Consider the following 27,943-nt stretch of genomic DNA (forward strand, 5'->3'; position numbering starts at 1 on the left):
AAAATAGTTACATATAACAGTTGCAAAAAGATTCTTTTCTTAAGTACAGATGAGTTCATTAACGTATAATAGACACTATTACATTTTAAGAAGTAAATGTTTACATTTTTAAGTAGCCACTGCATATTATAGATCATTTACAGAAAAAACGTTTTAACATGTAACATTAAACAGACTTATTGTATGATTTTCATGCTATGTAGAGCAGTAGATTTAACCTCTCCCTTGAACTAAATGGAAAATCAGACAAAGGGTTTGCCACTGACTTTCATTTGCAGGTATTAGAATATATTAAAAGTTTTAACATGCCTTAATAACTTCATCAGAAATCGCTTCTTGCTTGTACTGTGTTCCATACCAGTCTTCTGTTCGATCAGTTTTTCCTTCAAAAGACTTGGAAACTATTGCAACTCTGAAAACAAAGAGACAAAGCACTTTGTCATGAATGTGTCTGAGAAGAGAGTGTGAGAAATTATTCCGAGCACTGTTTCTGCTCCATCCCCAGAATGCATTTATTTCTGCAAACAGTCCCTGGACAATTACAGGGTACCCTGGACAGCAAATATATGTATACCGAACTACGCACTAAAGTTAACCTTATCAAGTTAATGTTACCATAAGGATCAGCAAGTTCAATTCCCTGCTTCTTACATGATTACCTAAAACTAAACCATATGACTAACAGCATCATCCAGATGTTCCCTGAACTAAAGAATACACCTAAATGAAAAGAAACACAAAAAAAAGAAAATTACAAATTAATCAGTATTTTTTCAGTAGCCTACATGACAGGAATCAAGAAAACTCCTTTAATTCTTTTGAACAATCTACAACACAAAAAAGTATTCAATGGAAGTAAGTGGCTAACTTCAAGAGTAAACAAATATTTCTAAGAATTTTGAAATGGTTAAAAACGGTAGCACAATTACCTCCTACATATATTTAATAATCACTAGATGCTGAATAGCACAGTAACAAACTTTGTCAAGTCTTGTGCAGATGACTTAAATGCCCATTACAACATCAAAATATGTGCAATGTAAGTGTTCTTTTTTGATCACAGCATCTTCAGACCAGGAACATTCTGTTGTTTATTTCTAATGTGCACAGCAAAGTGGGGTGCAAATCAAAGCACATGTGGATGTGCCTCCAACTATAGTATTGTTACGTTACAATACACTTGGGATGAATTTTGCAATTCATTGAAAAGTTTAACTATGTAGACTAATACTGTAAATGCCCTTGTTCTTATCTCTCCCAGTTCATCTAAATCACACATAAATCACTAAATGATCCAAGAAGGCTGAAGAAAACAGGATTCTACTGTATTTAGTCCTAGATGCCCCTATTATGAATATTTTCAAATTATTAATGATTTAATCCCTGCATTGCAGCTTGAGTAGCAGGAGAGCAGTGAGGTAAACAGCCAGCATTAGATGCACTTAAGTACATGGAACTGTAAAGACACATTCTCTAACAACAGATTCAAAAACTGAAGCAGGACTTGCTCCATGGATGGTCTAATTTTGAGACAATATTTTAAATCATACATACTAAAGAATGTTTTAGGGATGCAGATTTCCTCTGGGGTGAGAAAGGGAGACATTTCTACTCCCCAGCTTTTAATGAACCACATGATTAGCACAAACACACATACAAAACAACCCTTGCTCCTCTGCAGAAGTTATGCAATATCCAAACCAGAATGAGAATACTTATTTTTAGTAGATGCATTATTTCATCTCTCATTGCTAAAAGGCAATAGACATGGTTAACATTTTTAATGTGCCTTCATACAAAATGGTCTCATATCTGTTTGCATGATGTATCTATTTCATTTTTTATACAAAAGAAGTACTATTAAATAAATAATCAGCAAAGAACTAAGCATTTTAATCCTGGGAATACTTGTTCTTGCAAAAAAGCAGACACTAGCTTGGTCAGCAAGGTGGAATCTGTTAGATTGTTGTTTTTATTAAAGCGAACCACAGAAATATTCTGGTTTGCATTTTAACTTGAACAGCTGGTGAGTAAGAGTTCTATCATGTTGTGCTGGTTTTGCCTGGGGTACAGTTAATTTTCTTCACCATGCCTGGTATGGGGATGTGTTTTGGATTTGTGCTGAACACAGGGTTAATAATATACAGATGCTGTTGTTGTTGCTTGAGCAGGGCTTACACAGAACCAAGGCCTTTTCATGCTCCTGGTTAAGGAGGCTGGGGGTGTGTGGCCCACCAGGAAGAGACATGGCTGAGACAGGTGACCCCAACTGACCAAAGGGATATTCCAGACCATGTGGGATCATGCTCAGTATATAAAGTGGGGGGCAGAAAGAGTAAGTGGGGGACATTTAAGTGATGGTGTTTGTGTTCCCAAGTAACTGCTGTGCGTGACGGGCCCCTGCTCTCCTGGAGATGGTTGAATACCTGCCTGCCCATGGGAAGCAGTGAATTAACTCCTGGGTTTGCTTTGCTTGTGCGTGCAGCCTTTGCTTTCCCTATAAAACTGTCTTAATTTCAACCCACGAGTTTTCCAGCTTTTACCCTTCTGATTCTCTCCTTAATCCCACTGGTGGGGGGATGAGCAAGCAGTTGTGTGGTGCTTAGTTGCTGGCTGGGGTTAAACCACAATACTGGCACGAAGTTTGTAAGAGACTATAAAAACCATAAAGTCTTTTAGAATTTCAGAGCAACCTACCAGGTCTTTTCATGCAGTAAATAAAAAACAAAAATTAAACAAAAAAAAAAGAAAGAAAGAAAGAAAAGTCTTAAGTGAAAATATTATCCTGGTAAACTTCCAATAATCATATGGTCTGAGAAGCAAGACAAAGATGTCTTAAGCTATAATATACAGATGTCTGTTATTCAACATTTCCTCCTTCTACCCTTCTCCAACATACTGATGTTCAAGCAGTAGTGACAATTCAAGCATCCAAACATTTGCTGTAGGAACACACTAAAATTAAAGAGCTAAAAATAATTCTGTCTGCTCAGTGTATAGAAAATGAAACTCTGGAAATCAGCATTGTAATTCTTCAAGCAGTTTTGCTTCAAGGGATCCTCCTGCTCTCCCTGTATCCCAAATCACTACTGGAATGATTACTGACATTTTGAGCTCTCAGAAACATACCCACAACAACATAAACAAATCGGAAGGGATTTCACCTGTCCAAGAATTACAACTTAAACCAAGATACAAGCACCGACAGGAATGAAGACCAGGGCATGAAAAGGAGAAAAGAAGCACAGCAGTTAGCAATAAAATGCCATGCAGCTACTTAAATGTACTGTAATGCATCTTTACAGCTACCAATTATGTAATGTTATTTTTGCTTTTCAATTCTGTGTTGTGCTGTATAGCACTATGAACATCCCTATGTTTTAAGACAGTGTTGAAATGCATGAGAAAAGCAAGACAGGCAATCAGGCAACCTTCAATAGGACCTGCTTAAAATGCAATTAGGCTTGGGCCATTCATGAACATGGAACTATAAATTCAATTTACTTCTGTATTTACATTCTTGTACATGCCAATTGTTGTAGTCCTCGGTCATGGTCAATTTTCAAAAACAAGCACAGTTTCTATAATGTAATACATATTTACTAGATACCATCTTGTTTTTCATTCTTCTGAAATCTAAAATGAAGCTAAAAGTGACAGATCCACAGGAGGGTGTTATTCGGGAAGAGAATGTGTGCTTTGAAATGAAGGTAGTTCCAGAAAAGATTATCAACTATTATATTCCAGACTTACATAACAAAACTCAGGGTTCTAAGGGTGAAGAAGTAATAGAGTTAGAAAACACAGTATCTGTGATATTAGTAACAAACATGTCGGAGCAAATTTGTTGCAAAAGAAGAAAAATCTATACTTATAAAGGATCAATGCCCTTTTATAGGACCCAATTTAAACTCTGTCTTCCAAATTATTGTCAAACAATGGAAAAAATGTATCTTATTCATATGCATAACATAATGTGACTGAGGTAAAAACAGTAAAATCCTCCATTTGTTCCTAAGTTTCCTCAAAACCATCAGTAAAACTGACGCAAGGCAATACAGGCTATTTGAAGCCACTTGCATACAAATCTCATCGAAACCAGAGTAAGAGGGGAATCTGCATGCAGAGAGATGCTGCTGGGGTGCAGCACTGTAATCACTCAGCAGAAGCACAAGTTATTCGTCAGGGTTCAGTAAAACTAAGTCGCTACAAACACCATGATTTGTGGGGGGAAATAAGTGAGCAAATTGTGATTTTCAAAATTGTTACTCAGGTACAATGTAATTAAAAATAAACACATACATTCTGTATTTCTAGCATGTTTGTCATCAGGGGTGAGCATCCGCAACTGCCCTGTGATAACAGTTTGCTCACTGTCTATGAAATTCCAGCAGTTAGAAATTTCTGTATCAACATTTTTGGCATTCATTTTATTTTTCTTCCCTCTAGGATAGGACTAGTGCTGCATTTCTGATATCAGGAGAGGAAAAAAGCCCACTTACTATCCAAGGGAAAATGTTCTTTAGTTGTTTAATCTGGTGAGTCACTATCTTCTTAAATTTTAATAAGAGCATTTATTCTGCAGATGATGAGGAGAAAAATGTATTGGAAATGATAGGAAAATTACATTTTTCAGCTAAGACTGCGACACATGCCAAGTCTATTCCCTTATCTTCACAGATGGCTGGTAAAACCCAATACAGTTTGAAGAAGTAAAAATGATACTTACATTTTAAAATGTTTCTCTCTAAGGGAAATTAAATGCAACAAGTAGTGCATGAGGGTGGGAGAAGAATATGAAAACTTCCCGCTATAGTTCAGTTGAATAGAAATGCATATGTATACTTAGTACCATCTGTGTGGATTTTTCATACCTTTTAAGCACAAAGTTTTTTAAGAAAATAACAGTGGAAAAACTATACTTTTTAAAAAGACATTGATCAGTAGTTTCAAACTCTGAATGCAGTTACTCCAATGTAGGTATGCCAAGAAAAGTCCTTAGTGTAGGTGAATTCCAATAGGGTTATGAAAAGGAAATTATAAGTACAACCAAAATACAAAGGAAAAATTCAAATAAATGGAAATGAAACCACCTGAAGACAGAATGAATGCAAGGCGTAAAAATTTAAAAAAAAAATAAAATCAATACAAAACAGGAAAATAACCTCAAACAACAGGCAAATTTAGGATGTGGTACATACTAATTCTTTTATAAAAAGGGAAAATAGAAAGGTAAACGTGCATACCTATCACTAAATGGTGGATAACCAAAACACATACAGATATTTAAAGTGCATGTTCACAGGGGTTTTTTATTAATATATAAAATTTGCTCAAGGAAAGATAAAAGAAGGAAATGGGTTACTGGACTAGTAATTCACTGCATTGATAAAGATAGAGATGTAATAAAAAAAAGTACAACAGAAGGAGACCCTTTTATTAACATCTGTAATCTCAACTCATTCTTTCAGGAGAATCCTCTAAAATTACAAATCCACAGTGGCTTTCTTGAGTCTTTGTAACATACCATGACATCACTTTTAGTAAGACTTAAGTAAGTTTCCCCCTCCAAGATAATTTACCTTGCCAGCAATTTAAAATGAAAGATTCTATAAAACTATATTCCCTGTTACATTATGCTATACTTTGAAAAGGTTAAAAATATTGCAGTCCATTTTATTTTCATAGAATAAGCCCTTAAAATGTGCCTGAAAGGAATACAGAACTATAAATTAATTTTTTAAGTCAAATAAAAACAGGAGAGTCTGATTAGCTCAGATCTCAAAACACCCAATGCCTCAAATAAAAAAATTAATTCCCACTAAAACTGACTTACACTTTTAAATTTGAGAAAAATCAGCTTCCTATATTACCACAGAAGCTAAATGGAAGTACAACTGTAACTTCTGTGTCTAATCTGAAAAATGTATCATTTACAGCAGCAGGAAAAAGCAACACGACACTTAGGAATCTTAAATTTGGTTTGATGTTTGGTGTTTCTTTTTATAAGTTACACTTTTGGAGATGACAAATAGCCTGAACATAAAGAGCACTAAGATGTGAATGTATAGTTGTTGTAGCAATTGCAAACACCAGCAAGCCTTTAGTCTACACCTAAAAAGCAATACGTTATCCTTACTCTGACCACATACCATTCAAACTCAAAGCATGCCTGCTGCTATGTCATTACAGACCACCTGCAGGCCTTCTTTGATCCATGTTAGAACAACAGCTGATTCTGGCAGTTAGAACTGCATTTAATCAGTCTTTGGTCACTCTCTAGTTTGCACATATTTATACTTGTGCCTTAACAGGACAGCTGTCATCATAGCTGTGGGCACTTGAGCTTCAGAGAACTAACCCACTTGTAACTTGCTATCTTTAAGCCCTACTAAAATCTCTGCAACAAAGAGAATATGTAATTATTTAACAATTAACTGAAGAGGCCATAAACCCAGATATATTCCAGTTCTGAAAGTCCTTTTTTCTCCTGATATTCAGCTTTTTTTTTTTATTTTACCTAAATGCTTGAAGTTACACATTTCTTCATCTATTAAATGACACCTATTTCTTAAGGCAGGTAAAGTGAAGAAAGATTAAATGCAACATATTTTTTCCAGAATCCAAAAAGCACAAGCTAGAAGAAAGCAGTGTGACACATATGGCATTTAAAGCCCAAGATCACACAGAGACCCACAGAAGTTACTAATGACCCTCTCTGATCACCAGCTTTCTTGATTGCAACCACGCCATCATCACTCTGCCATTATGAAAACTTTGAGACCTTCCTGTACAGAAAAGCACACCTATTCCTGTCCACTTTAGTTTACAAGATACCTCCACCACTGTGCCTCTCCAGTCCAAATGTACTGCACTTTGCTCCTTAAAAAGTCACATAGACACCATTCAAAACAAGCTGAATTTGAAACTGAATTGTGAAACACTCATCTTCATTATCTGAAGGATCAATGCTTCCCAGTTGCTTAATATGCTAAAGTTGATCATCTTCAGCTGGTATTTGTTCTAGATGTATTCCATCTTGGAAAAAAAAATCCAGCTTTTAGTTAAAATTAATCCACAATTACCAATTGTTACTAATTGTTTACTAACTTTGGTTACTAATATTCCAAACATGTTACAGCTAAATTCCGTAACTTTTTAGAATTACTTTTTCCTCTCTTTCTAGTAAGATTCTCGCTCATCTTGCTCTTCTCTTGCCTCACCCCCCCTTATTTTAATTGTGGACAAAGATGAATGCAGAATTGCAACTGCAAGTGCAGATATGGGCTTATGTTACCTAAAATAAAAGAACATTATGAAATGGATGTTCACTACATGTTTGAAAAAAGCACACCACATTCTTCTAAAAACTGTCACCATTATTCTTGTGCTTATAGTAACATGCTATTGGCTTAAATTTTCTCCCTCTACCAATATTCTCTACTCACATTACTAAATTTTGAACAGGTTCATTATGGCTATTTTATGCTTAAGTACTGTCAGCTGCAAGGAGTGTCAAAAGATGGGCATAGCCAGCAACAGGAGTAACACAGAGCACTCACAAGCCGTCTGTAGTGTCCAGCAGCATCTGACAAGCCTAAAGAGTCTATGAATGTATTTACATATATTATTTCCTCCAGCAATTTTTGAACGTTTAAGTAAGAAGATGCTTTGGAAGTTGTCTGGCTAGTAACAAAGACCCAATTTACATTTGTGAGTAAGATAATATTGACTGTTTTCTTGCAGTGTTAGGAGTCACGTTTTAAAGCTATGTGAAGGTCTGATAAACATCAGATCTAATTAAGCACCTGTAGCTTCTTTACTAAATCAGTATTAACTCAGGTTTACTTATTGCTTGTAAACAATTCTAAAACCAGTAAAGGTAAACGTTCACATTCAGGTGTAATTTCATAAAGCTTTCTTCAGAGAACAAGTAATTACACATTCTCTCTTTGAATTACTAAAAACAGTCTTTATGTTAAAAGTATCAAAATTTCAAGGTCTTAGGTGGTAGACTAACATGAAAATACATTCAAAATAAAAGTACTAAATACAATAGGAAAGAGAACCTGGAAATTTTCATTAAAGTATTGTTTGTTCAAAGTATGATCTCTTGAAATAGTCAAGCTTCAGTTGAAGTATCCCACACACATTACACACAGATCCACACCCACACACAAAGATATAGGGCCTTCTTTAAAGGGCATTAATTACTATGGCAACTACTGTTGCTGATATAGGCTACTCCATTTATTCTATTATTATTTGCATACCCTATAAAACACCAGAACCCCATGACATTTGCAAATATTGTTCATAATTCAAGCTTATCCTACTGTATCCAATAATTGAAATACACCATCTTTTGACAAAAAATTTTCATGTATCTTAGACTAAATGAATACAAGACAGACTTTGTCATAAAAAGAAACATGGTGAAGATTTGTGCCCAAACTTTTAAATAATTCACAGTAATTTCAGAAAGCTGAAATACATCTCATCCTTCTGTATCTAACATTGTCTGAAAATTTCAGTGTGGAACATATTCAGAAACAGCACCCTCTCATCGTTATTTTTTCCAAAACACTGATAAACAGGTGCTCGGATACAGTAAGACTGATAGAATACATAAGCAAAAACTTGTTTCTGTATTTTTTTACAGTTTAATAGTATCTCTACACCACTAACTTAATATTACAATTTATTACAACATAAACAAAAGTTGTATTAAAGGAACTAAACTGAAAAAAGGCTTAAAAAAAAGAAAATTCAGGCTTCAAACTGCTAGTGTAACTGTTACCTATGCAACCTTGTAATAATGGAGATTGTATCACATTATACATTTGCATAAATATATACACACACAACTTTACACACTGTTCTACTGAACCTCTGCCTTGTTCAGTGCACAAAACAATTAAGAAAGTTTTTCAGTATTTTATGTGTTTTGCCCAATGCACGATCTGACTTCTCTTTCCAATATTCTCCAAATAAACAGGATTACTACAATGTCCCTTCCACAGCACCCAGTGTTACAGGAACTAATTTAATGTTTCAAAATATCCCAAGAGACATTTTTTTCATAGATAGGAAGTCAAGTGAATCAAGAGATTCAGGAAGTTATACAGCAGGAAGACTTGGCAAATTTTAGTTTCTCTGCCCTCTGTAGACTACACTTAGTCTGCAGAGGCTTTTCTGCTCAGGTCCTCCAAGTTTAGTCCCATCAGTTCTGCTGCCATCCTACCTCAGGTTCCTTGTTTCAGACTTCTTCTCTTCTCCTTTTCTGTCTGCCCAAATTCCATGATTCAGGACAGTCAACTGAATATCCTTGCTAAGCCTGACATCTTTTCTTCAGACTTCTCTTACCTCCACTCTGTCTACTAGTCCCACTTTCCATGCCCCTCTCATTTATTTGTCCAATCTGCATTTAACCATCCCCAGCGGTTCCACTAGTCAGCCTCTCTATCCATCCTTGAGTGAGATACCAGTTCCCCACAGCTACCAATAGAATTATCCCCGTGATGTCCTCTGCCAGCTCTCTTGTCCCAGGCTCTTCCTCCCTTTGTTAGATACTTACCCAGCCCTTCCTACTCCTTAAGAAATATGCCTTTTTTTTCACCTGCCCTCTTCTTCTTCTCTATGATTTCCAGATTCCTTCACTTGCAAATCATCATCTCAGCAAAGAATTATTTCCCTCATCCTGGTCACGTTATTGTTCTTTAGGTATTCAAATAGACATAAGGTACATTTGTTCTTCTCTGCCTCCCTTTTCTACCCCAGTTGTGTGACAGCAGAAAATTCTCAAAAGCACAGGAAGAGAAGATTCCCCTTCTCCTTTCAACATCTAGTCTGACTGATTCCTGAGCCCTGAAATTTGTACTGCAGCACACTCACTCTGCAAAGAAAGCACATGTGCAGTAAGGTCACGCTCACATTAAAGAGATGCTCCAAAGTCTGAGAGATTGAGCTAAAGACACAATTATTCCTACCCACATAAACTGATATTTTTCAGGGAGTCTGCAAATTTGCATAAAGTTTCATATTTCCCCATAGGGGAAAAGAAATATATACAGCAGATAAAAGCCATCCCCTTAACACATTTTCAGATCTAGCTCCAAATCATTAATTAAAGCATTCCCAATAATCTAGCAAGGCAGGATAATTTTACCAGGCTTTTCCTCAGAAGAATTGAGCTACTCTGAGTAAGAATCTTCTTAAAAACTGTTTCAGGCCAAAGGAAACCACTCTGCATTTTCATCATGGCTAGGCTTCACGAACAAAGATTTGGGAAGGGCTTTACCACTCTGCATAGAAAGGCCTGAAATGATGTTTCTGTCTGAACAGGAAGAGTTGCATGCATTTACGAGATAATTTTCAAAGGGGACCAAAGACATTAGCAGAACAACCAGCTCTTTTTCCGCCACATTTACTTCAGAGTTGTAAGAGGTACTTAAGAATTTTTATTTCCATTAGGTCATTTGCTTTTTTATGTTTGTGTTTAACTTACCGAACATTTTCTGGTCTCAATTTATCCAGTACCATCTCTATCAAATCAGGCCTGAATTCTTCTAGCAAATATTCAGCAGCCAATACTTCTTCTATTGGATAGTACTAAAAAACAAAGCCCAGAAACATGTAGATGAATAAACAAAACTAAGCATGGAAAAACTACAGTTCAGTAAAGAAAACAAAAGCATATACTTTTGGTCACAAAATCTGTATTACCTCTGTAATTTCAAATTAGAAGTGTGTAGATGTTTTAAAATCTTTCTCTTAAAACTAAACAAGAGGGAGGAACATTCTATCTATGCAATCATATTTCTCATGTATTAGGCAATTTTATATACTGCAGATTTACCATTCTTTTCTCTTGAAATATTTTACATCTCAATATAAAAAGTCACCCACCTTTAAATAGTATTTTGAGTAAAGTAAAAAATAACGTGGTAAATGCTGACCCCTGCAGGATATTTTTAAAGATAAAAGAATACCAAGTACTCTACTAGACTGAATTTGGGGAAAAAAAAACGTAAGTAAGCAAAAACAAACAAAAGAAAGAAACAAAAAACCACTCCATAAAAATCCCCCAAATAATGACTAAGTTCTTTTAGGATTCTCATATAATTCAATTCTTATTTACAGTAATTTAAATGTTAAGTATATTTCAATATCTAAAAGCATAATACAGATTTAAACACTTTCAATTCTAACATTTTTTATTTAGGATCAAGCTGAAAATCTCTTAAGGTACACGACAACTTAAGAAAAAAAAGTTTAAACTTGTCTGAAAATGATTACTGTGGTTGATAGGAAAACTTTCTTGATAAACACCTGGGAAGGAAAATTACCAGATGACACCAAGTACTTGCAGTCTGCCAGGCAGTTGTAATTTTTTTGACCAGAATTATTACAAAATTACTTTCTGAATTACATACGTTATACAAAAAAACTACTGTGGAATGACTTCCAGAACACTGAGTAACTCATAAAAAGTATTCTGGAAAAGAGAAAGAGCTGCAGGGGCTGGAAACCAAGGACAATGAATCAAACCTGTGTTGAAAAAAATTCAAATGTAAATGCTAAATATCCAGAATTTGATGCTCATTTAATTACTAACAGCAGAATGAGAATTACCATTCATATTGCAAAGCACAGCAAAAGAAAGGCAGTGAAAAAAAAAAGTCCTGAATCACTACCATGCTCTTTGGAACACTTCTGGCAACTTCCTGGCCTGATTTTTGAAGCAATTGTAATCAGAAATGATCCAACAAATACAAACCACTGAAAGACTATTTCAGAAGTCAGAAGTCCATTTGTTACATAGATTTTAGGCATCTGACTGAACAAAAGCAAGAGACAGCAGCCCAAACACAAGCTCTTTAAACAACCATTTAAATTATTTCAGTTCAGTCTAATGCTTCTTAGTAAATAAAGAAAATTCTAAAATTAAAGATCACTATTTTAGACTTTACAAATTAAAGGTCTAGGACCATTAACAGGAATTCCTGCAAAGAAACCAAAAGTTTCTCTGAATAAATGCAGACATTAGCTATGCAATGAAGAATGGCTGCAATGTATAAAAGTTACATAATTTCACCAGACAAAAAGAACCCAACAAACCCACCTAAATGTTCCATTAGTGCAAAATGAGGGAACTGAATTCTGTAAGAAGTATAAAGACCAAGTAAAAGCTACATGATGGTTTTTTCAGTACCAACACATAATCACATCAGTAAAGTCAAACATTTGTAATTTGCAATCTTAATACAAATATTTCTGCTTACTGCAGTATTTCAACATTGTTAACTATGGAACATAGTGCTCATGTTAATGATAAAATACTATTTCTCTAATATTTTCCCTAATATTTCCTATTTAGCTACAGGTAGACACAGAATAACAAGCTACCTAAGTCTTAAGAAACACTGAAACAGATCAAATAGCAACTCCAGTTACTGTATAATCAGTTCTACCAAGTATAGAACTATAAAACAGTAGAGCAAACAGAATGTGACCTATTGACTGCCAAAACTAATATGTATGCAGCATGATATTAGCTTCTTAAGCACAAGAAGTGCAGAGGACCTTTGCAGATGCCTGTATTTATTAAGATTATAGTCAAACACACAGCTAAATGATTATTAAAAAAACCAAAAACCAAACAAAAATGACCCCCCTCCACTTACATGTAACATTCCTCCAAGCTTTGATGTATAACCTCGTGGTCGCTCTTTATCTTTAAATCTGAATGCCACAGCATTTAGATCCTAGAAAACAATGTATGAATGACTGAAGAGCATAAATTAAAGCCTATTTTAAGAATAATTATTTGCTACTTAATTCCTTCTTGTAATGAAAGAAAACAAAGTACTTTTGTTGTATCCATTATAGCAGTTGTATCCTGTTATAGCAGTTAGACAGGTACCTAACACAAGTTTTCAGTAACACTCAAGTTGCATAAAACTCACAAGCAATTTGGGATAGTATCACAATGTGAAGTGTTATACAAGTCTTGTAAGTCCTGTTCATAGTAAGAGATCTATCCCATATCTCATATATTTAAATTCCCTGACAACTTGAAAACACACCAACTCTGATACAACCAATGCATAGTGTTGCAGTGCAATGTTTGTCATATGTTACCGAACTGAAGTCTTTCCCTCTTCCTTTTTTCTTCCTTTTGTTCAGCCAGTCAATAGGTAAGTTTAGAGATAGAAAGAGTGTGTTTCTTTATGCTGTCTTAGCCACAGAAATAGAACACATCGATCTTAGGATACAAAGCCAAGGGTGAATTAAAGAAATCTAAGACTATACAGTCAGTGAAAAGTACAGTCCATCCTTCCAAGAAACCATGCAGAGAGTCTGATTAATTCAACAGTTCAGCTGAAAATAAACTCTAAAGATTCTTTTCATACTAGTTTGCCAGCTCTCTGACTCACCCCACAGTCTCAGGAGTGCTGGGGCTGATACAAGAGGAGCAAGGGAAAGACACAGGGATGAGATAGAAGGATGGAACTACCTCTTTCAAATCTTCTATTTGCTTACTCTGTAAAGTGAAACAAATCCATTGGGATTTTTAGCAGAGTATAAAGAGACTCGAGACTATTTTTATAGGTGTACAGTGTCAAAGTGTAAGAAACAAAGCTAACCCAGCTGCAGAATTTCTGCTCCTACAAGAGACTCAACAGTTTTCATAAAAAAAAGCTAAGATGGAACAAGAAACTTTCACCCAAGCACATGTAGTGAACCAATGAGACTATACGTAGAAATAAAACTGGGTTTATTTCACACTGACACTGAGAAGTACAATGCTATCTAATTCTAACAGGATACTTTACATTTGTGCCCTGTGCACACAGAACCATTCAGACTTGTAAGAAGCATGAACAGTTCAGCAAAGACTGAAGTGTACAGTCAAAGCACTCCATGAACAGCCTTTAGTTCACTTTTCAAAAACATGAGGGAACAAACAGCAAATGCCCCATTACCTTTACAATCTCATCTATACAATTTGACACATGAAAGAAGAGAGGGGTAGAATAAAAGCCATTTCAATTTCCAATTCAATGTTACCCCTCACAGAAAATGTTTTCCCCCCCCTCCTCCTTCAGTGAACACTAAGGAAGGTTATGCAAAATCCTTGTGGAAAGAGCAAGACCCTTCTTCCTTCACCTCCATTATGCTATCATAACCCACAGCTCTGTAAGAGCTTTTCATACCTATGTTAAGACAATTTATTCTGAATGTACTTGTCATTTGTGTCATGTTACACCTTCAAAATTAATAAACTTAACTACCATGTGATTATTAAAGGCTAGTTACACAGTCAGGTAATCTGTTTCTACTTATAATTTAAAAAATTTTGTAAAAATACAACCTCTGCACATTTCAAGTCCCAATTACTTACCTTGCACTCTTGGAAAACCCATTCTTGAGGTCCTTCTGTACGTAGTTTTTGAATATATTGAAACATGTGCAAAATAATATCTTCAACATGCACTGGAAAGAAAAAAAAATCCTTAAAATTTAACTTAGTTCTTCACAAAGAAGAAATCCTGATGAACACAAATATGGTTTCTATGATTTTATTTTTCATTACACTCTGACACATAAAGAAATTTAAGGACACATCAAGATACTTAAGACATCTGCAATCCCACCAGCAAAGTTAAACCTGTTTTTCTCAGACATGAATTTAAGTGTTTATGTCCCCAACTAATTCCAAGAACTGCATTGAACATGTCTTCACATGAAGATATTGATTTATAATATAATTTAACTTGGGTCTGAATAGTATGAATAAGCAGCACACAAAGGTATTAAAAGCTTTTACAGAAGTTTATTTGAAGTATCTAATTAACTTCATATAATCTCAAATAAGTTGATTTCTTAGGTGACCTGTGTTAGCATAGTGTGTTAGCATAGTGGGAGGATCTAAACAAAGAAGAGTAACCAGTTAAAATAAATTGGCTTTCAAGTTATAATTACAATTAGTCTCTTCGGATACAAACACAAACCCATCAGATCAAGAATAACATGGAATTAAGGCACAGTGCTTCACTTACAAAGTCCTTCTTCTGTCAAGTCCACATTAATGATGAAAAACATGAAACCTCTAGCACCTTCCTTCTGGCCTCCAACAAGAGTATTTACCCATCCTATGACATCAGAAAGAAACTTTATTACATAAACAAATGTGTAACAACTTATGTGACTTTTTGTATACTTCAGCAACATAACTTTTTTAAGCATATTTTGATTAATTTACCTGTGCTCCTTCTCTTCCTTAATGCTTACAGCAACAGTGCAAGTTAAATATAAACACAAGTCAGAACTATCTGATTTTGTACTCAGTGTGATATGACAAACTCAAGATCATTTGATTACTAGGTAATTTATTTCTGCTTGGAACAGACTGATATTAAGAAAAATAGCAAAAGATACCTTGCAGTCTTCCAGACATTAAGGGACCTGACAAAGTAGTCTCAAAGTCAGTGACAGAATAGAAACACAATCATGTCAAAGTTCATATAACTATCTAAACAGGGCAGATAAAGGGGACTGCAAGAAATCATAGCTTCAGCAGTCTGAGTGCTTATTAGCTATTTATGTTTACCTGCCACAGAAATAAAAATAAAGTGCCAAATCACAATTCAAATTACTCAAGTAGTTGAAGGCTTTAACATACAGAGGTCAATTTTAAGTGAAACTCAGCTAAACTTGAAAGAAATGTGTGATCAAATATTTTTTTAATTGTTTAACTTCAAAGGACTTACCTTTGGCTTTAAGCTCTGATAGAAGACTCCCTGGGCCTTCATGCCCAATCAGATGACCAAGGTAATGGCCAGGGTTTGATTTATAGTACTTCTGAAGGTCTGGTATAGGAAATGTGACATAAAGATTTCTAATATCCTTAATGGGTACCACCTTGTAAAGTTGCTGAGGGGGAAAAACAAACAAAGAGACCCATAAACAAAGGGAAACTCATTTAGTTTATTCCTCTCAGGAGCACATACTGTGTTCCCTTCACACACATACACATTATTTCCAATGTACCTCCGAAATCTCAAGAGTGAAGATATCTAAAACTTAGGGCAATGTGTAGCCATCCATAAGGCAAACAAAAAGAAAACTATCTCTCAGTTGGTTACAGCTGCAGCCAAATGTACAACCTTTGCTATAAACTATTCAAAACTACACTTGGCATGGAAAAGCAGGTGGAAAATCAGTAAACGAACATGGAACTTGACAAGGACACTGATAAAAAAGTAGTGAAGTGCATAATGTTTACTGAAACATAAAAAATATCATTCAAGGTGATACATTCCTGATGGACGATGTATCTCTACACGTACCCGGAGATGCTCTTCTTGGAAAGGATGTTCAGGAAACTCTGGTATAGGGACATTTTTATTCTCTACTTCTGAAAATAACTTTACCACTAAGCAAGTCAGCTCATCCAGAGATTCTAGAACAAAGAAACATTAGAAGAAAACCACAGTCATTATCTGAAGACTCTGGCAAACCTGGGGTTTGAATATTTTTCGGGTGAGACATGAATTACGTAGAAAAGTAGTTTAAATGGTGTTATGATAGTTAATTTCAGAAAGCAAATCTATATTCATACTTAAATTTTGAACTATAACATGCTAGAAACACCATGCTTATTAAAGGAAGGCTTCAATCATTATTAAAATAAATCCTGCAACCTAAAATAAATTTTTACTTTTTACTGATAAATCTAAGCTAGAACGAAAGAAAAGATACACCAGCTATTGAACATTTACAAAAGCGAACATTCCACAAAAAGCTTAAGGGACATGGAATTACAGCTGCAAATCATCTAGACTGAAAACATCTTTGCCAAACTTGAATTTTCTTAAGCCTCAGCTCACATCCAGTATTTCAGATACACTGGTAGTCAGGTCATCTGTCCTCAAGCACCCAAAACAGACACATCTGTGACCTGTTTAAGCATTTCTACTTTTACATCCATTCTAGTTTCAGTCTGTGACTGTAGTACTCTGCAAAAATGAGCAGCAGACCTTCTGCAGAAAGAATTTCATGTTGTGCATTAATTCACCTAAACCGACCTGTACCATTTCTGTTGCTATATGCCTCCAGAAATGCATTTTGGAGCACTTCTCAAAGTGTGAATAAGATAAAAAAGACTCATCTGTCAATTTTTTAGCACACGCCTTTCAAGGGTGGGCGTTGGAAGAAAAAAAACGTGTGTTTCTTGGATGTCTCAAAGCAATGGATCTCAAAGGATGTCTCAACCTTAATCCTTGACAGATTTCAAAAGCAGTCAACTGGTTATCAAAACAATCCCAGTTAGATTGAGAAAGCAGAATCTTTCCTAAACAACATACGTGTGCTCCTACACTAAGAGAACTGTCCAGGGCAAAAAACCAACAAAACAATGCCAAACCAAGATGGTTCACTGTATACCAAAATTTCGTGAACTGCATGTAATTCTATTACAAACCTCTATTTTTTATTCACATCACCAAAAAACACATTCATTTAAGCTTTACAACTACAGTGATGGTTTCCTTTAGTATAGATTCCCAGTTGCCAGGGTGATTCTTACTGAAAGCTTTCATTTAAAATTACTCAGTGAATTCTGCTTTTGATTAGATAAAAAATTAATTTTATTCCACTCATATCCACCATCCAAGCATTACTGTAAAACATCACATAAATACCAGTCTGTCAGCATATTTTCAAAAAGCAAACCATTCTCAACACACTGTTATTAAGCTTTTAACAAATATATGCAAAATATCATCTTGTTTGGAATGTTTTAAGCAGTTGGAACCTTCATTTTCTTCAAATATATATGTAAAGACTTACTTAACCAACAGAACAAAACTCACCTCTTCCTAAGACACAAATAGCCATTAAATTTGATGAATAATAAGTAGAATGGAACTTCAATAGCTCTTGCCTGACATCTATTCCTTCTTTGGTTGGTCTAGTTTCCAGAGTGAGTTTGTTCCCTGTAGCATAAAAACAGTTAACAGTATTTGACACCTATGAACTTACAGATTGAAAATAAATATATTAATTAATTAATTCATCTGCTTTCCTTGGGATGGATATCAATTTTTTAAATAATTTCTATGCATAATAAGTAAACTTGATCAGTGTGGTGTTATATTTTAAATATTTTGTCTATATTCCTCATCATCTGCAGACAAATTAAATGGTGAAGTTCTAGATACCCTACTGTGTTTATTCCCACAGCATCAACATATAGGTTAAAGCTGAAGCTTTAATTCAGTAACTGTGCTGTTACAGTATCTGGAGTACATTTTGAAGCAACAGTCAGAAGACACCCTGTAGATGTAGGAAAACAGACACTAGACATTGCAGAAGTGTCTGGGAAACCCCTTGACGCTATTGAGGGCACTGATGGAGAAGAATTGCCATCACAGGCATTAATTCAGGGAGATCAGTGATGGGTATTTGGGGCACACTTTAAAAAGAAATCTGGAAGACTAAGGTGTATTTGTTTCTATGGGCAGACAAAGAGCAATAGAAAGTTTGCTGACAAAACAAGCTGCACAGCAACCAGGAGCGACCTGAAGCATCAAATGGAGGCATTCCTATACTGTGCTGCATTAACAACATCTTAGCTGATCAAAAGGAAACAATAAGGATACCAAATGCAACTGTCATGAAAAACATGTCACAGATGTCATCTCTTTGGGTAAATAAAAACCATCAAAGTTGGGCTCTACTTCTGCCAGGTCATATCTACAGGAAGGCTATGTGCTATCGCTTAATCTCAGAATCAGAGCCTAATCTAAGGAGAGTTGAATATGACCACTGCTGTTGAATTTGAGCACTCTTTGGATACTCTCCCCATGAAAATGTTTCTCTTATGTCAGCTAGACAACCTTCTTAAAATGAGGAAAACTATTTAATATCTTCAGTAGCAGAGATTAACAAATGTACATTGAACACCTGCCTATTAATTAGAATTTCCCAAGACTCTTTTTTTTCAAATTTATCTGTTTGAAGAATGCAGTTATAGCTTCCCTTTACTGGTCAACAGAGCAATATGTGCTCCCATAGCAGGTGGCTACCAGACCCATAACTATGCCTCCATCAGCAGGTGCAAAAATATTCTTGTCCTTCTGGAGACAGAGAAGGAAACTAGTCCCTTAAAGGCCATTATCTGCTCTCCCTGTCATCCTAACTGTCCCCAAAATTTGAGTCAACTATTCACAGTACAAAATGACCAAGCCACAAAACGCATTGATGTTCAATGATTAAACAGAGCAGCCGTATTACTTTGACGCTTTCAAAAATAAATTCATGTCAAAAATAACTTCTATGGAAAAAAACCAAAGACACCCAACATTTAAACTTCTACCAAAGCATCAAACATTTGTGGTTTTGACCATAACCATGGTATCTCACTTCAATGCTTTTTAAATAGAGGTTTTGGGGTGTTTATTTTAAATTGTTACTAAGCATTCTGTGAATAATTAAGCCTGAACAAAAAAATACAGCCATAAGATTGGAATATGTGCAAGATCATTTTATCTATCCATCTCCTACTGTTGTGCTCTATGGTTAAGATGTTGTTTCTATATTCCTACTCAGTAATTTTCACTTCACTTTGCTCATCTTTCTGATTTGATCTAGTCACTGTCACCTAGTCTAAATGTTAGTTAACAAAAAGAGCATGTGGCTAACAACAATTTAAACAAAATTCATTCACTTTGTTATGTATGAAGAGTTAACAGTACCAAATTATGACAAATCCAGTAATTGGAAAACAGCATTCACTGCAGTAATTATCAGAATCATAAAGGTTGCTTCATCACTACACTCCAAGTCTTGGATCTCTCTGTTTCCTATGCTTTTGTCTAGCTCTGTTTGGTCTATGATGTGGAAAATGTGATAAAGCACCACAATAAATATGTATGGAGAGGAAAAAAGGGAATTGTTTCAGTCTGTCTTTAGCAATTTTATATAAACAATACTACTATGTATGTTACACAGAACTCCAACGAAAGATAATTATATTCTGACAAACCTGTTCCAAATTTACTGAAGGGATGATTGGGGTTTCCAGTAGCCTTCTCCAGTTGAAACAACCTCCAGGCATCATTCATCAGATTCTTCTCGTGCTCAGAATCAACAGCATTCACTTCCCTGTCTTTGCAGCTTTCATCAAACAGAGGGCACAAGAAAAACTGGGCAAATCTAAAGAGAAAAACTTTAATTCAATCAAGAATACTGTACATAAATGGCAACAGAAAAGTAATAAGCTTGGTACTTCCTGGAAACAACTGAATACATTCTTTTTTAATGCAGAACTTATAAATTCTGTAACGGTTGTGACACTGATTCAATATCTTTATTTCTCAGTTTCTCAATTATGTATAAATGCAGACAACATATTCATCATATAAGGTACTAAAAGAACAAGGACCCTGCATCACAATTCTCACTGAAAATTTCTAGTGTTTTGAGGTTTAACTGCAGGAGGCTCTTAATCTCACAAATCAAGTAAGTCTTGTCAGACATCCAGGGAGAAGCCAAAGTAAACTCATTCTTTACCTCACTGACTACACACTTTTCAATTTCTGTCCTGTTCCCTTTACTAAAAGCATCCTAATATATTTCTAGACTTCACCCTGCTTTTGCTATCAATGCCTAAATTCACAATCATATTCTGCGACCCACATTTCCAAAAATACTCAGTGTAAACACAACATTTAAATTTAAAAAACTCTGCCTCAGTGAAGAACTCTGCTAGCCAAAAAATAAATCTTAGCAAGACTTTTAAACTGAAAAATATCTGATTATCAGTTTTAACAAAAGATAGCGCTCTCAACCCTTTTTTTAATATCATAATAATAGAACTAGCAGAAAACTTTTACACCGATTCAAGTAAAACCTACAGAACAAAAATGTAAATCTTAAAAAATGTGTTTACCTGTCTAGTGCACCTTCTAGATGTTCATGTGACACATCGAAGTAATAGTTGGTATGTTCACCACTTGTGAAAGCATTTGAGCTCCCGGCATGCTCACTTAGGAATTGGCTATACTCATTCTCTTTTGGGTATTTCTTGGTTCCCAGGAACAACATATGCTCACAAAAATGACTAAGCCCAGCAATGTTGGGGGGATCAGACAAGGATCCTACAGAAAGAAAAATTTCATGTAACCATTCATAAAAATTAATACTGAAACATTAAGCCTTTTAAGATGTTCTACATTACAGTTCATTGCTTCAGGTAATTATGTATCAATTCTGTAGCTGTAAGCAGGCACTTGAGCAACTATAGTCAACTAAACTTAATCTTAAAAAAAAATTTAAAAAAATTAGAATTAGTAATAATCAATTAGTGTATCAACCTGCCTCTTCAAATCAGCTTGCACTTCCTTATACAGACAACTTTTCAATTGAAGTCCATGACTCATAATCTGTAAAGACCTGGTAGATCACACTGTTCTAAATTCTATACCTTGACTGTACTGTGTTAAATGGCAGCGATTGCCAACCATAATTAAGGAGGTATTTATCCTACGGTTCACAGGACAAGCGATAACCTGTAATTGCCTGAACACAAGCACCTATGGATGACCAGCTAGTAGGTGTGAAGGTAAACAGATTAAAATAATGATTTGGAAGAATGGGAGACTAAACCACGGAAGTTTGAGTCTGGCAGTCATGCTTTGGAGTGTGCAGCGATGTGCAACGGGAGACTAGAGTTGAAGGTAACAGATACATCTCCTCCAGTACACACACACAAACTGTATGCAGCAGCTGGTTATTAATGCCATATACCTAAACAAAACCACATTCAGGATCCTCTGAACTAGATAATGATTTGGGACTGCCATCTCCATAATAAAAAAGGTCAGAAGAAGTTACTCTATTACTTCTCCCCTAACACCAACAGCAGCAAGAGCTCCCAACTACAAACTTAGTAAGAGTTTGTAGCTATGTGTGGGTGCATCGTACTTTCCAAGCAAGTGAAAAACTACACAAGCTTGAGAAATACCTCAAATATAAGGAAAGGCTTCCTTTATTCCAAAGAGGCAAAGTAACTGCCTTCCCCTTCTATTTCCACTATTTGTTTGCACACTTAAGCATCACTGGAGTTAGGGAGAGTCTCTCCAACTTCTCCAGCACTACAGCATTTTCTCACCTCTACACATCAATAACTTAACATGAAAAAAGAAAGTCTGACGTGACAGATGGAGCTGTCTAAAATAATTGCACCTACACCCGCCCCTTTCCTGCTTACAAAAGATCTTTCATAACACGAAACTTAATGGTTAAAAGCAGTCTTTCTACTGACTGAGCTACACTTGAGTAAACACAGAGTACAGTAAGAGCATTTAGTTAGCTCTAATAATTTTCAACTTGATGTGTCAAAGAATTAAGCTCTAAATTACAATAAAAGGCTAAGCTGCCAACTGCATACCACTCCTGTCAGTTTATTTGCAATCAAGATACCAAAACCTTACGCGTTTTTATTAATGACATAATGAACACAGCATGAATTAAATACCTATGTGCACATCAAGTGCTGCTGAAGACTTATCTGTGGTGGGGTCACTAATGAGAAGAGCTTTAATGCCATTTGCCAGTTCCAGTCCACGATATTCTCGTTTATCCTCGGGTGATTTGATAATTTCATTTGTTATTCTCTTAATAGCTGGATTGTTCATTTTGTTGTTTGTCTCCTTCTGAAACCTTGAAGAAAACAGAAGAAATTTCACTTATTATTTTTACTTAAGCCTTGCAACTATTTTAATATTATGTTAGACAACACTGGGCAATACTGACAGCAAGAAGTTCTATTGTGCAAAAAACTCACCTAATTTGCCTAAAAGTATAGTTCAGATCCTGAAAGATATTGCTGTTAAAACAAAAAAAACCCCTGAAGACCAAGAAACATAATAAAAATGTAGATCACATAATTGAATGCTTCAAGTATCATATTACTGGAAATTTAAAAAACTCCAAACTTAATACATATCATTCCCTTATTCGATTATGATAAAATTAAATTAAATGAAGCATACACTGCTATCTCAAGTATATTTTCAAAACTTTAGGAAAGTATTTCATGTGTCTGAATTGGTGGTTATATCATGAATGTTGTAACTTTGTGATTGTTAGATGAACAAAATTTTACTAACAGATTACTGGATTTGTACACTCAAGAAAGAAATGGTAACACTGTTTGCAATGCTGCCACTAAAATACAAACACACTGCAGAACTGTCATGATAAACAGGAATAGACTGTCTCACACGTTTAAACTTGTACTATTAGTTTAACAGATGCTATGAGATGCTTCTTTAATGGCACAATTTTGAAATGCTAAGAAACTAAGTGTGATTCTGAAATCATAAACTGTGGTTATACATTTTTTTAAATGCCAAGTGAAGAGGTAAGACATTCAGACTAGGATATTTGTGGAGGTAGAGTAGAACCCCTTGACTGTGTGTTAAAAATAAAACAAAAACAACACACAAATAACAAACAGCAACACAAAACCGAAATAAAAACATCCAAACAAACCACAAACACACACAAAAAAAGCTCAAACCCCAGACGTGGGAAATCAGAAAGCTACACTCTGAGATCATTCACGTGGTGGATTCCTGTATGTAACAGTCACTGAATTCTAATTGTTTTGCAGGAAGGGTTTTAGAACAGGGCCTGTTCTATAAATATATAGTACCAACAAAAGTTAATCTTTTCCTGTGGTGAAACATTGCTTGGCATATTGCTGCGTAATTTACTACATGGGCTTCGTTAGTCGTCACTGAATTCATTTCACTTAAAAAATTCAGCTCCAAGTCCCACTCCTCGCCACAATACATACAGACAGGCATGAGAAATTTGTTTGTATCACACAGATAGCAAGGAGTTTCACAGCATTTACTTTTCCATTTTCAGGCTGTACGATTCAAGGAACTTCCTCCAAGTTTTAAAACTATGTACAAGCTTAAGGCCCTAGGGGATGTACAACCTGAAGGACCGCAAAGTTCTCAACATACAGATTGTTTCAAGGCACTCACGACATTTTAATCAACTCTCTAGCTAGGAAACCAACTGCATACTCAGTGTTACAGATACATGACAAAAAACTGAAAAAGAAAATCTGATTATATATTTTACTTACAGTTTAAAATTATATATGAAAGGGAACTAGCTAATAAAACCTCCTTCCTAAAATACTGTTATCATTCTCAAAAAGAGAAGCAGTTCTGAAAGTTATTGTCCCTCCGGATCATCTCCTTCAAATTTATTCATGTGACTCCATGGTATAAAAACAACAGCCAACGTGAAGCCAGCAGATGCAGTGCCATCACTGTTGGTGTTAGATATTATAATGAGGCTAATAAAGAGCTTATTATTAACAGGATTTTAAGGATAGAAAGTTTGTGAACATAATGTCTACAGCAGAATCACTGAAAACCAGTGTTTCACAAACACTAAATCAAGCTTTTACCTGTAGCAAAGTGAAAGTTTGTTTAAGACTGGATTTATGTTTACGGAAGGAGATATATATATATATATATAGATATAGATATAGATATAGATATATATATGTAAACTGGAGAAGACATTATTGTAAAAAACCCCAAAGTAGTAAAGTAAGCATTAGATCTCTGAAAGAAGTAAAAATATTACTTTGGAACTTTTAAATACGCTTAAGTTAGAATACACCCTAATATGAAAAAAAAGAAAATACAAACAGGAATTATAATCCAAAAAGAAAATAAAAGCACTCATCTTAGAAAGCATCAATGAATAATAAGAATCTGAATGTCTCTAATCAAAATCCATAAAGAATATGAAGTAACTTTTTACAGTTAAATATAAGTGCAGTTCAATTCATTTTAGAAGAAAATAGTTCCACTAGTAAAACATGGTTCTCGCACTGTGAATTACTTTAAAAAAAAAAAAAAAGTGCAGCCAAATGTAATCACTAAACAATAACTGAAATGCTGAATTTAAATCTATATGTCTACACTCTCATTTAAACCTTCATTTATCCACTAGTTTCACCCTGTACTCAGGCTAATCCTGCTTGGAACATCTATGAGCTTCCTTCCTCCAAAAAAATGCAGATACCACTGAAATCCAAAGACTATTCCAAGTACTGCACATCTCTGTTTCTCTGCATCAACAGCACCGATACAAACAATGCTAACAATTAAAAAATGCCTCCATGCTCAAAGTTTAGAGTATTAAGTAGAAATACTCTACTCTACTTTAGATACTATGTAAAATTTATGAAGTGAGAATAGATACTGCTTTTCATATATGAAAATCAGTAACTAAACTGTTCCTAATTGTTTTTCACTTGCTGGACTGACAAATATAAGTATGTAGGAGAACAAGGAGGTCTCTGAATCTCCTGATTTCACGTCTGCTAAGGAAGACATCTTGGTTTTCAGCTGGAATATTCTGTCTCATTAAGATACTAGTTGCTTATCGTAAGACACATACACACTATAAGCTGCTCAAGTTGTGGGTTTTTTTAAATGTTATACAATTTCCTTGTCATCTGATATCTCCTTGTTATTTCTACACCATATCATTAAGTCATAGAACTTTACTGTTTGTTCAGATGACTAATCTTTCCAACGTGATTCATCAAATTACGCAGCTTCTATGAAACCTTACGAGATTGCAATTGATGTCTTGTGAAGCTGTACACCTCCACTTCATTTTATTATCGTTCCCTACTTCTGTCTCCTTCATAGGCTACCTCCAGCTTGGTAGTCAAATTTCAGCGAAGGAAAAAGCTACAGTCTTCAAAAGGACAAAACCAGTAAATAAGCCTTCAAACCAAGGACTTAAACTTGCATGTCAATCTTCATTGTTATGTCAAGGGGCATTGTGAACACAACATTCTTTAACTTGAAAAGGGTTTGCATGATTAACCTACAATTATTTTGCTGCAAACTGAATTAATAGCATCAGACAATTTGTATGAAAGCATGAGCAGATCAACTATGCCATACTCCTGGAAGGTAATACATCAGAAGAACAAGACCAACACCTTCCTGCTCAAGTACTGTCCATCCTGGTGCTATGTTACTACAATATAAAAGTGAGGAAAGTTCTCTTTAGAGAGAAAGAGAGAGAGTTTTTGTATCATTGCTTCTTCTTATGGAGTAAACTGTAAGACCTAATATTAAACATTCCCTCATATGACTGCTTTCCTGTGCAGCTTTTAAGTTCTCTAAGTGCAATTGCTTTAAAAAAAAACCACACTGCACTCTTTCAGACCAGAATCCTAAAACTCTACAAACCACTTTTTGACAACAGAACTGCTTTTAACCACAGGCAAAAAAAAGTGATAAAACCAGAAAGAATTCTGTATTTCTTATTATTTTTGAGAAGTAGCTTAATTTCTAAGGTCATGTTCAGACACTGCCCTGAAGTACATGTGCTGTATCTACTTGCTCTGCCTGTCATTACAGTGAGCACCAGATGCTGCAAAGCAATTCATCCATAAAGGAGATGCCATGTTTATTGCAGAGCTAATATCTTAACAAAAACATTTAAATGTTTAAATAAAAATATTTAAAATATATATTGTCATACTACTTTCACAAAACAGAAGCAACAGTGAAAGATCCAAATAACCAAGGACAGCAGGAACAAATACAAAGCATTACTGTGACACTGGAAATTCTTCCACTGGCTCAAAAATTACACTTGGCAAGATAACCAATGTAGAAAGAAAAAAAAAAAGGAATGGGTATGTCTGAACTCAGGGCAGTGTCTCTATTCAATTAACAGGAAATATTCTTCCTCCTTCTCAAAATTACTTCACTTGTACAAGAAAAGTATCAGTTAAAACCAATGCTGAATTTTCAATTATAGCACTTTGAAGTGAAATTATATTCTGTTCTTTGAGGTTCCAATTTTGTAATCATTTCCAGGCAGGCAGTCCCCTGGAACCAGTAAGGCTCTCTGGGGATGCCAGGTTACACCTGCAAACAGAGCGTTACAGAATGGGATTAAGTGATATATGATTCTACCTCACTATTTTAATCTCTCAAAGTTATTTTAGTAAACTTACTTTAATTAAAAATTAGCCAATGTAATCAAATCTAAGTTCAATGTTTGAACAATTAAAGGACCATATTTGAAAACCAATTAACAGAAACTCCTGAGGGTTGCTTCAATGCAAAAATGTGACTAGCTAATAAAAATATGACCCCCAAAGCAAAATCTCCAAAGCCTTTTTTCAAGACTTTTTTGACATGACAGTCTGCATTTCTTTCCATTTATATCAGCTGCCTTAAAATTTGGGTTTACCTGAAGATTTTATGCAACTCAATTGCTTACCATTTACCAGAGTGAAGAGAAACCTCTGTTGAGTCAGAGCCTCTCTCTCTGTTCTGTCCTGCAGAGTTACCATTGGTAACATGTTCTCTGTGTTATTTACTAATCCATCTTGGTTACATGAAGATTTCTCCAGCTGCCAATGCATGGAGTGAAAGAAGTGCTGGGTGCTTTGGCAGGAGGCCTGGTGCTGCAGAACCACCAGCCAGAGTTTTCTCACCTCTCTTACTAGGATGGCAGCACTGAACTGAGCACTCTGGAGGAGTCCAGGAACTTCTTCAGCTGCTCATGGCTTTGCAAAAAATCTGCACTCTTGCACAGGTCTTCACTCCTCCTCCTCTTGTTCTCTTGCACCTACTTCTGCTCATGATAGTAGTAGAATCTGATGGCACTGTGATATACTTGTGTGTGTAACAATCATGTTACCAGTAAGACAATCAATAATCTACCTACTCTCTTAACTTCTCCATTCACTTGTATGTTATAATTAAAAAAAATATTTTTAAACTAAATCATAGGCAGTAAAGTTTTTTTCCTAAAATCGGACAAATGTTTTGAGTAGTTACCAAGAATGTAATACAAAAAT

At 35.2% G+C, this 27,943-nt stretch overlaps 1 protein-coding gene across 5 annotated transcripts in view; it reads right to left on the minus strand.

The window, feature by feature from the left end:
* The window catches only part of IDE (insulin degrading enzyme), a 61,566-nt gene that overhangs the window by 28,806 nt on the left and 4,817 nt on the right, over window positions 1-27,943 (minus strand). For 3 of the 5 annotated variants that reach the window (XM_027672390.1, XM_027672391.1, XM_027672388.1), the window contains exons 2-12: window positions 22,547-22,731; window positions 20,960-21,167; window positions 20,054-20,223; window positions 17,880-18,002; window positions 16,356-16,468; window positions 15,777-15,939; window positions 15,066-15,158; window positions 14,408-14,499; window positions 12,687-12,767; window positions 10,508-10,611; window positions 310-412 (exon numbers count right to left, since the gene is read on the minus strand). In XM_027672390.1, the coding sequence (XP_027528191.1) occupies window positions 310-412; window positions 10,508-10,611; window positions 12,687-12,767; window positions 14,408-14,499; window positions 15,066-15,158; window positions 15,777-15,939; window positions 16,356-16,468; window positions 17,880-18,002; window positions 20,054-20,223; window positions 20,960-21,167; window positions 22,547-22,706 (1,410 nt within the window). In that variant the 5' untranslated portion in view covers window positions 22,707-22,731. Of the gene's footprint in view, window positions 1-309; window positions 413-10,507; window positions 10,612-12,686; window positions 12,768-14,407; window positions 14,500-15,065; window positions 15,159-15,776; window positions 15,940-16,355; window positions 16,469-17,879; window positions 18,003-20,053; window positions 20,224-20,959; window positions 21,168-22,546; window positions 22,732-22,855; window positions 22,898-27,943 lie in introns of those variants that run through there. The other 2 variants (XM_027672392.1, XM_027672389.1) reach the window with 2 other exon arrangements.

The sequence above is a fragment of the Neopelma chrysocephalum genome, unplaced genomic scaffold (genome assembly GCF_003984885.1).
Source record: "Neopelma chrysocephalum unplaced genomic scaffold, ASM398488v2 Primary Assembly neopelma1_97390, whole genome shotgun sequence".
Lineage (NCBI taxonomy): Eukaryota > Metazoa > Chordata > Aves > Passeriformes > Pipridae > Neopelma > Neopelma chrysocephalum.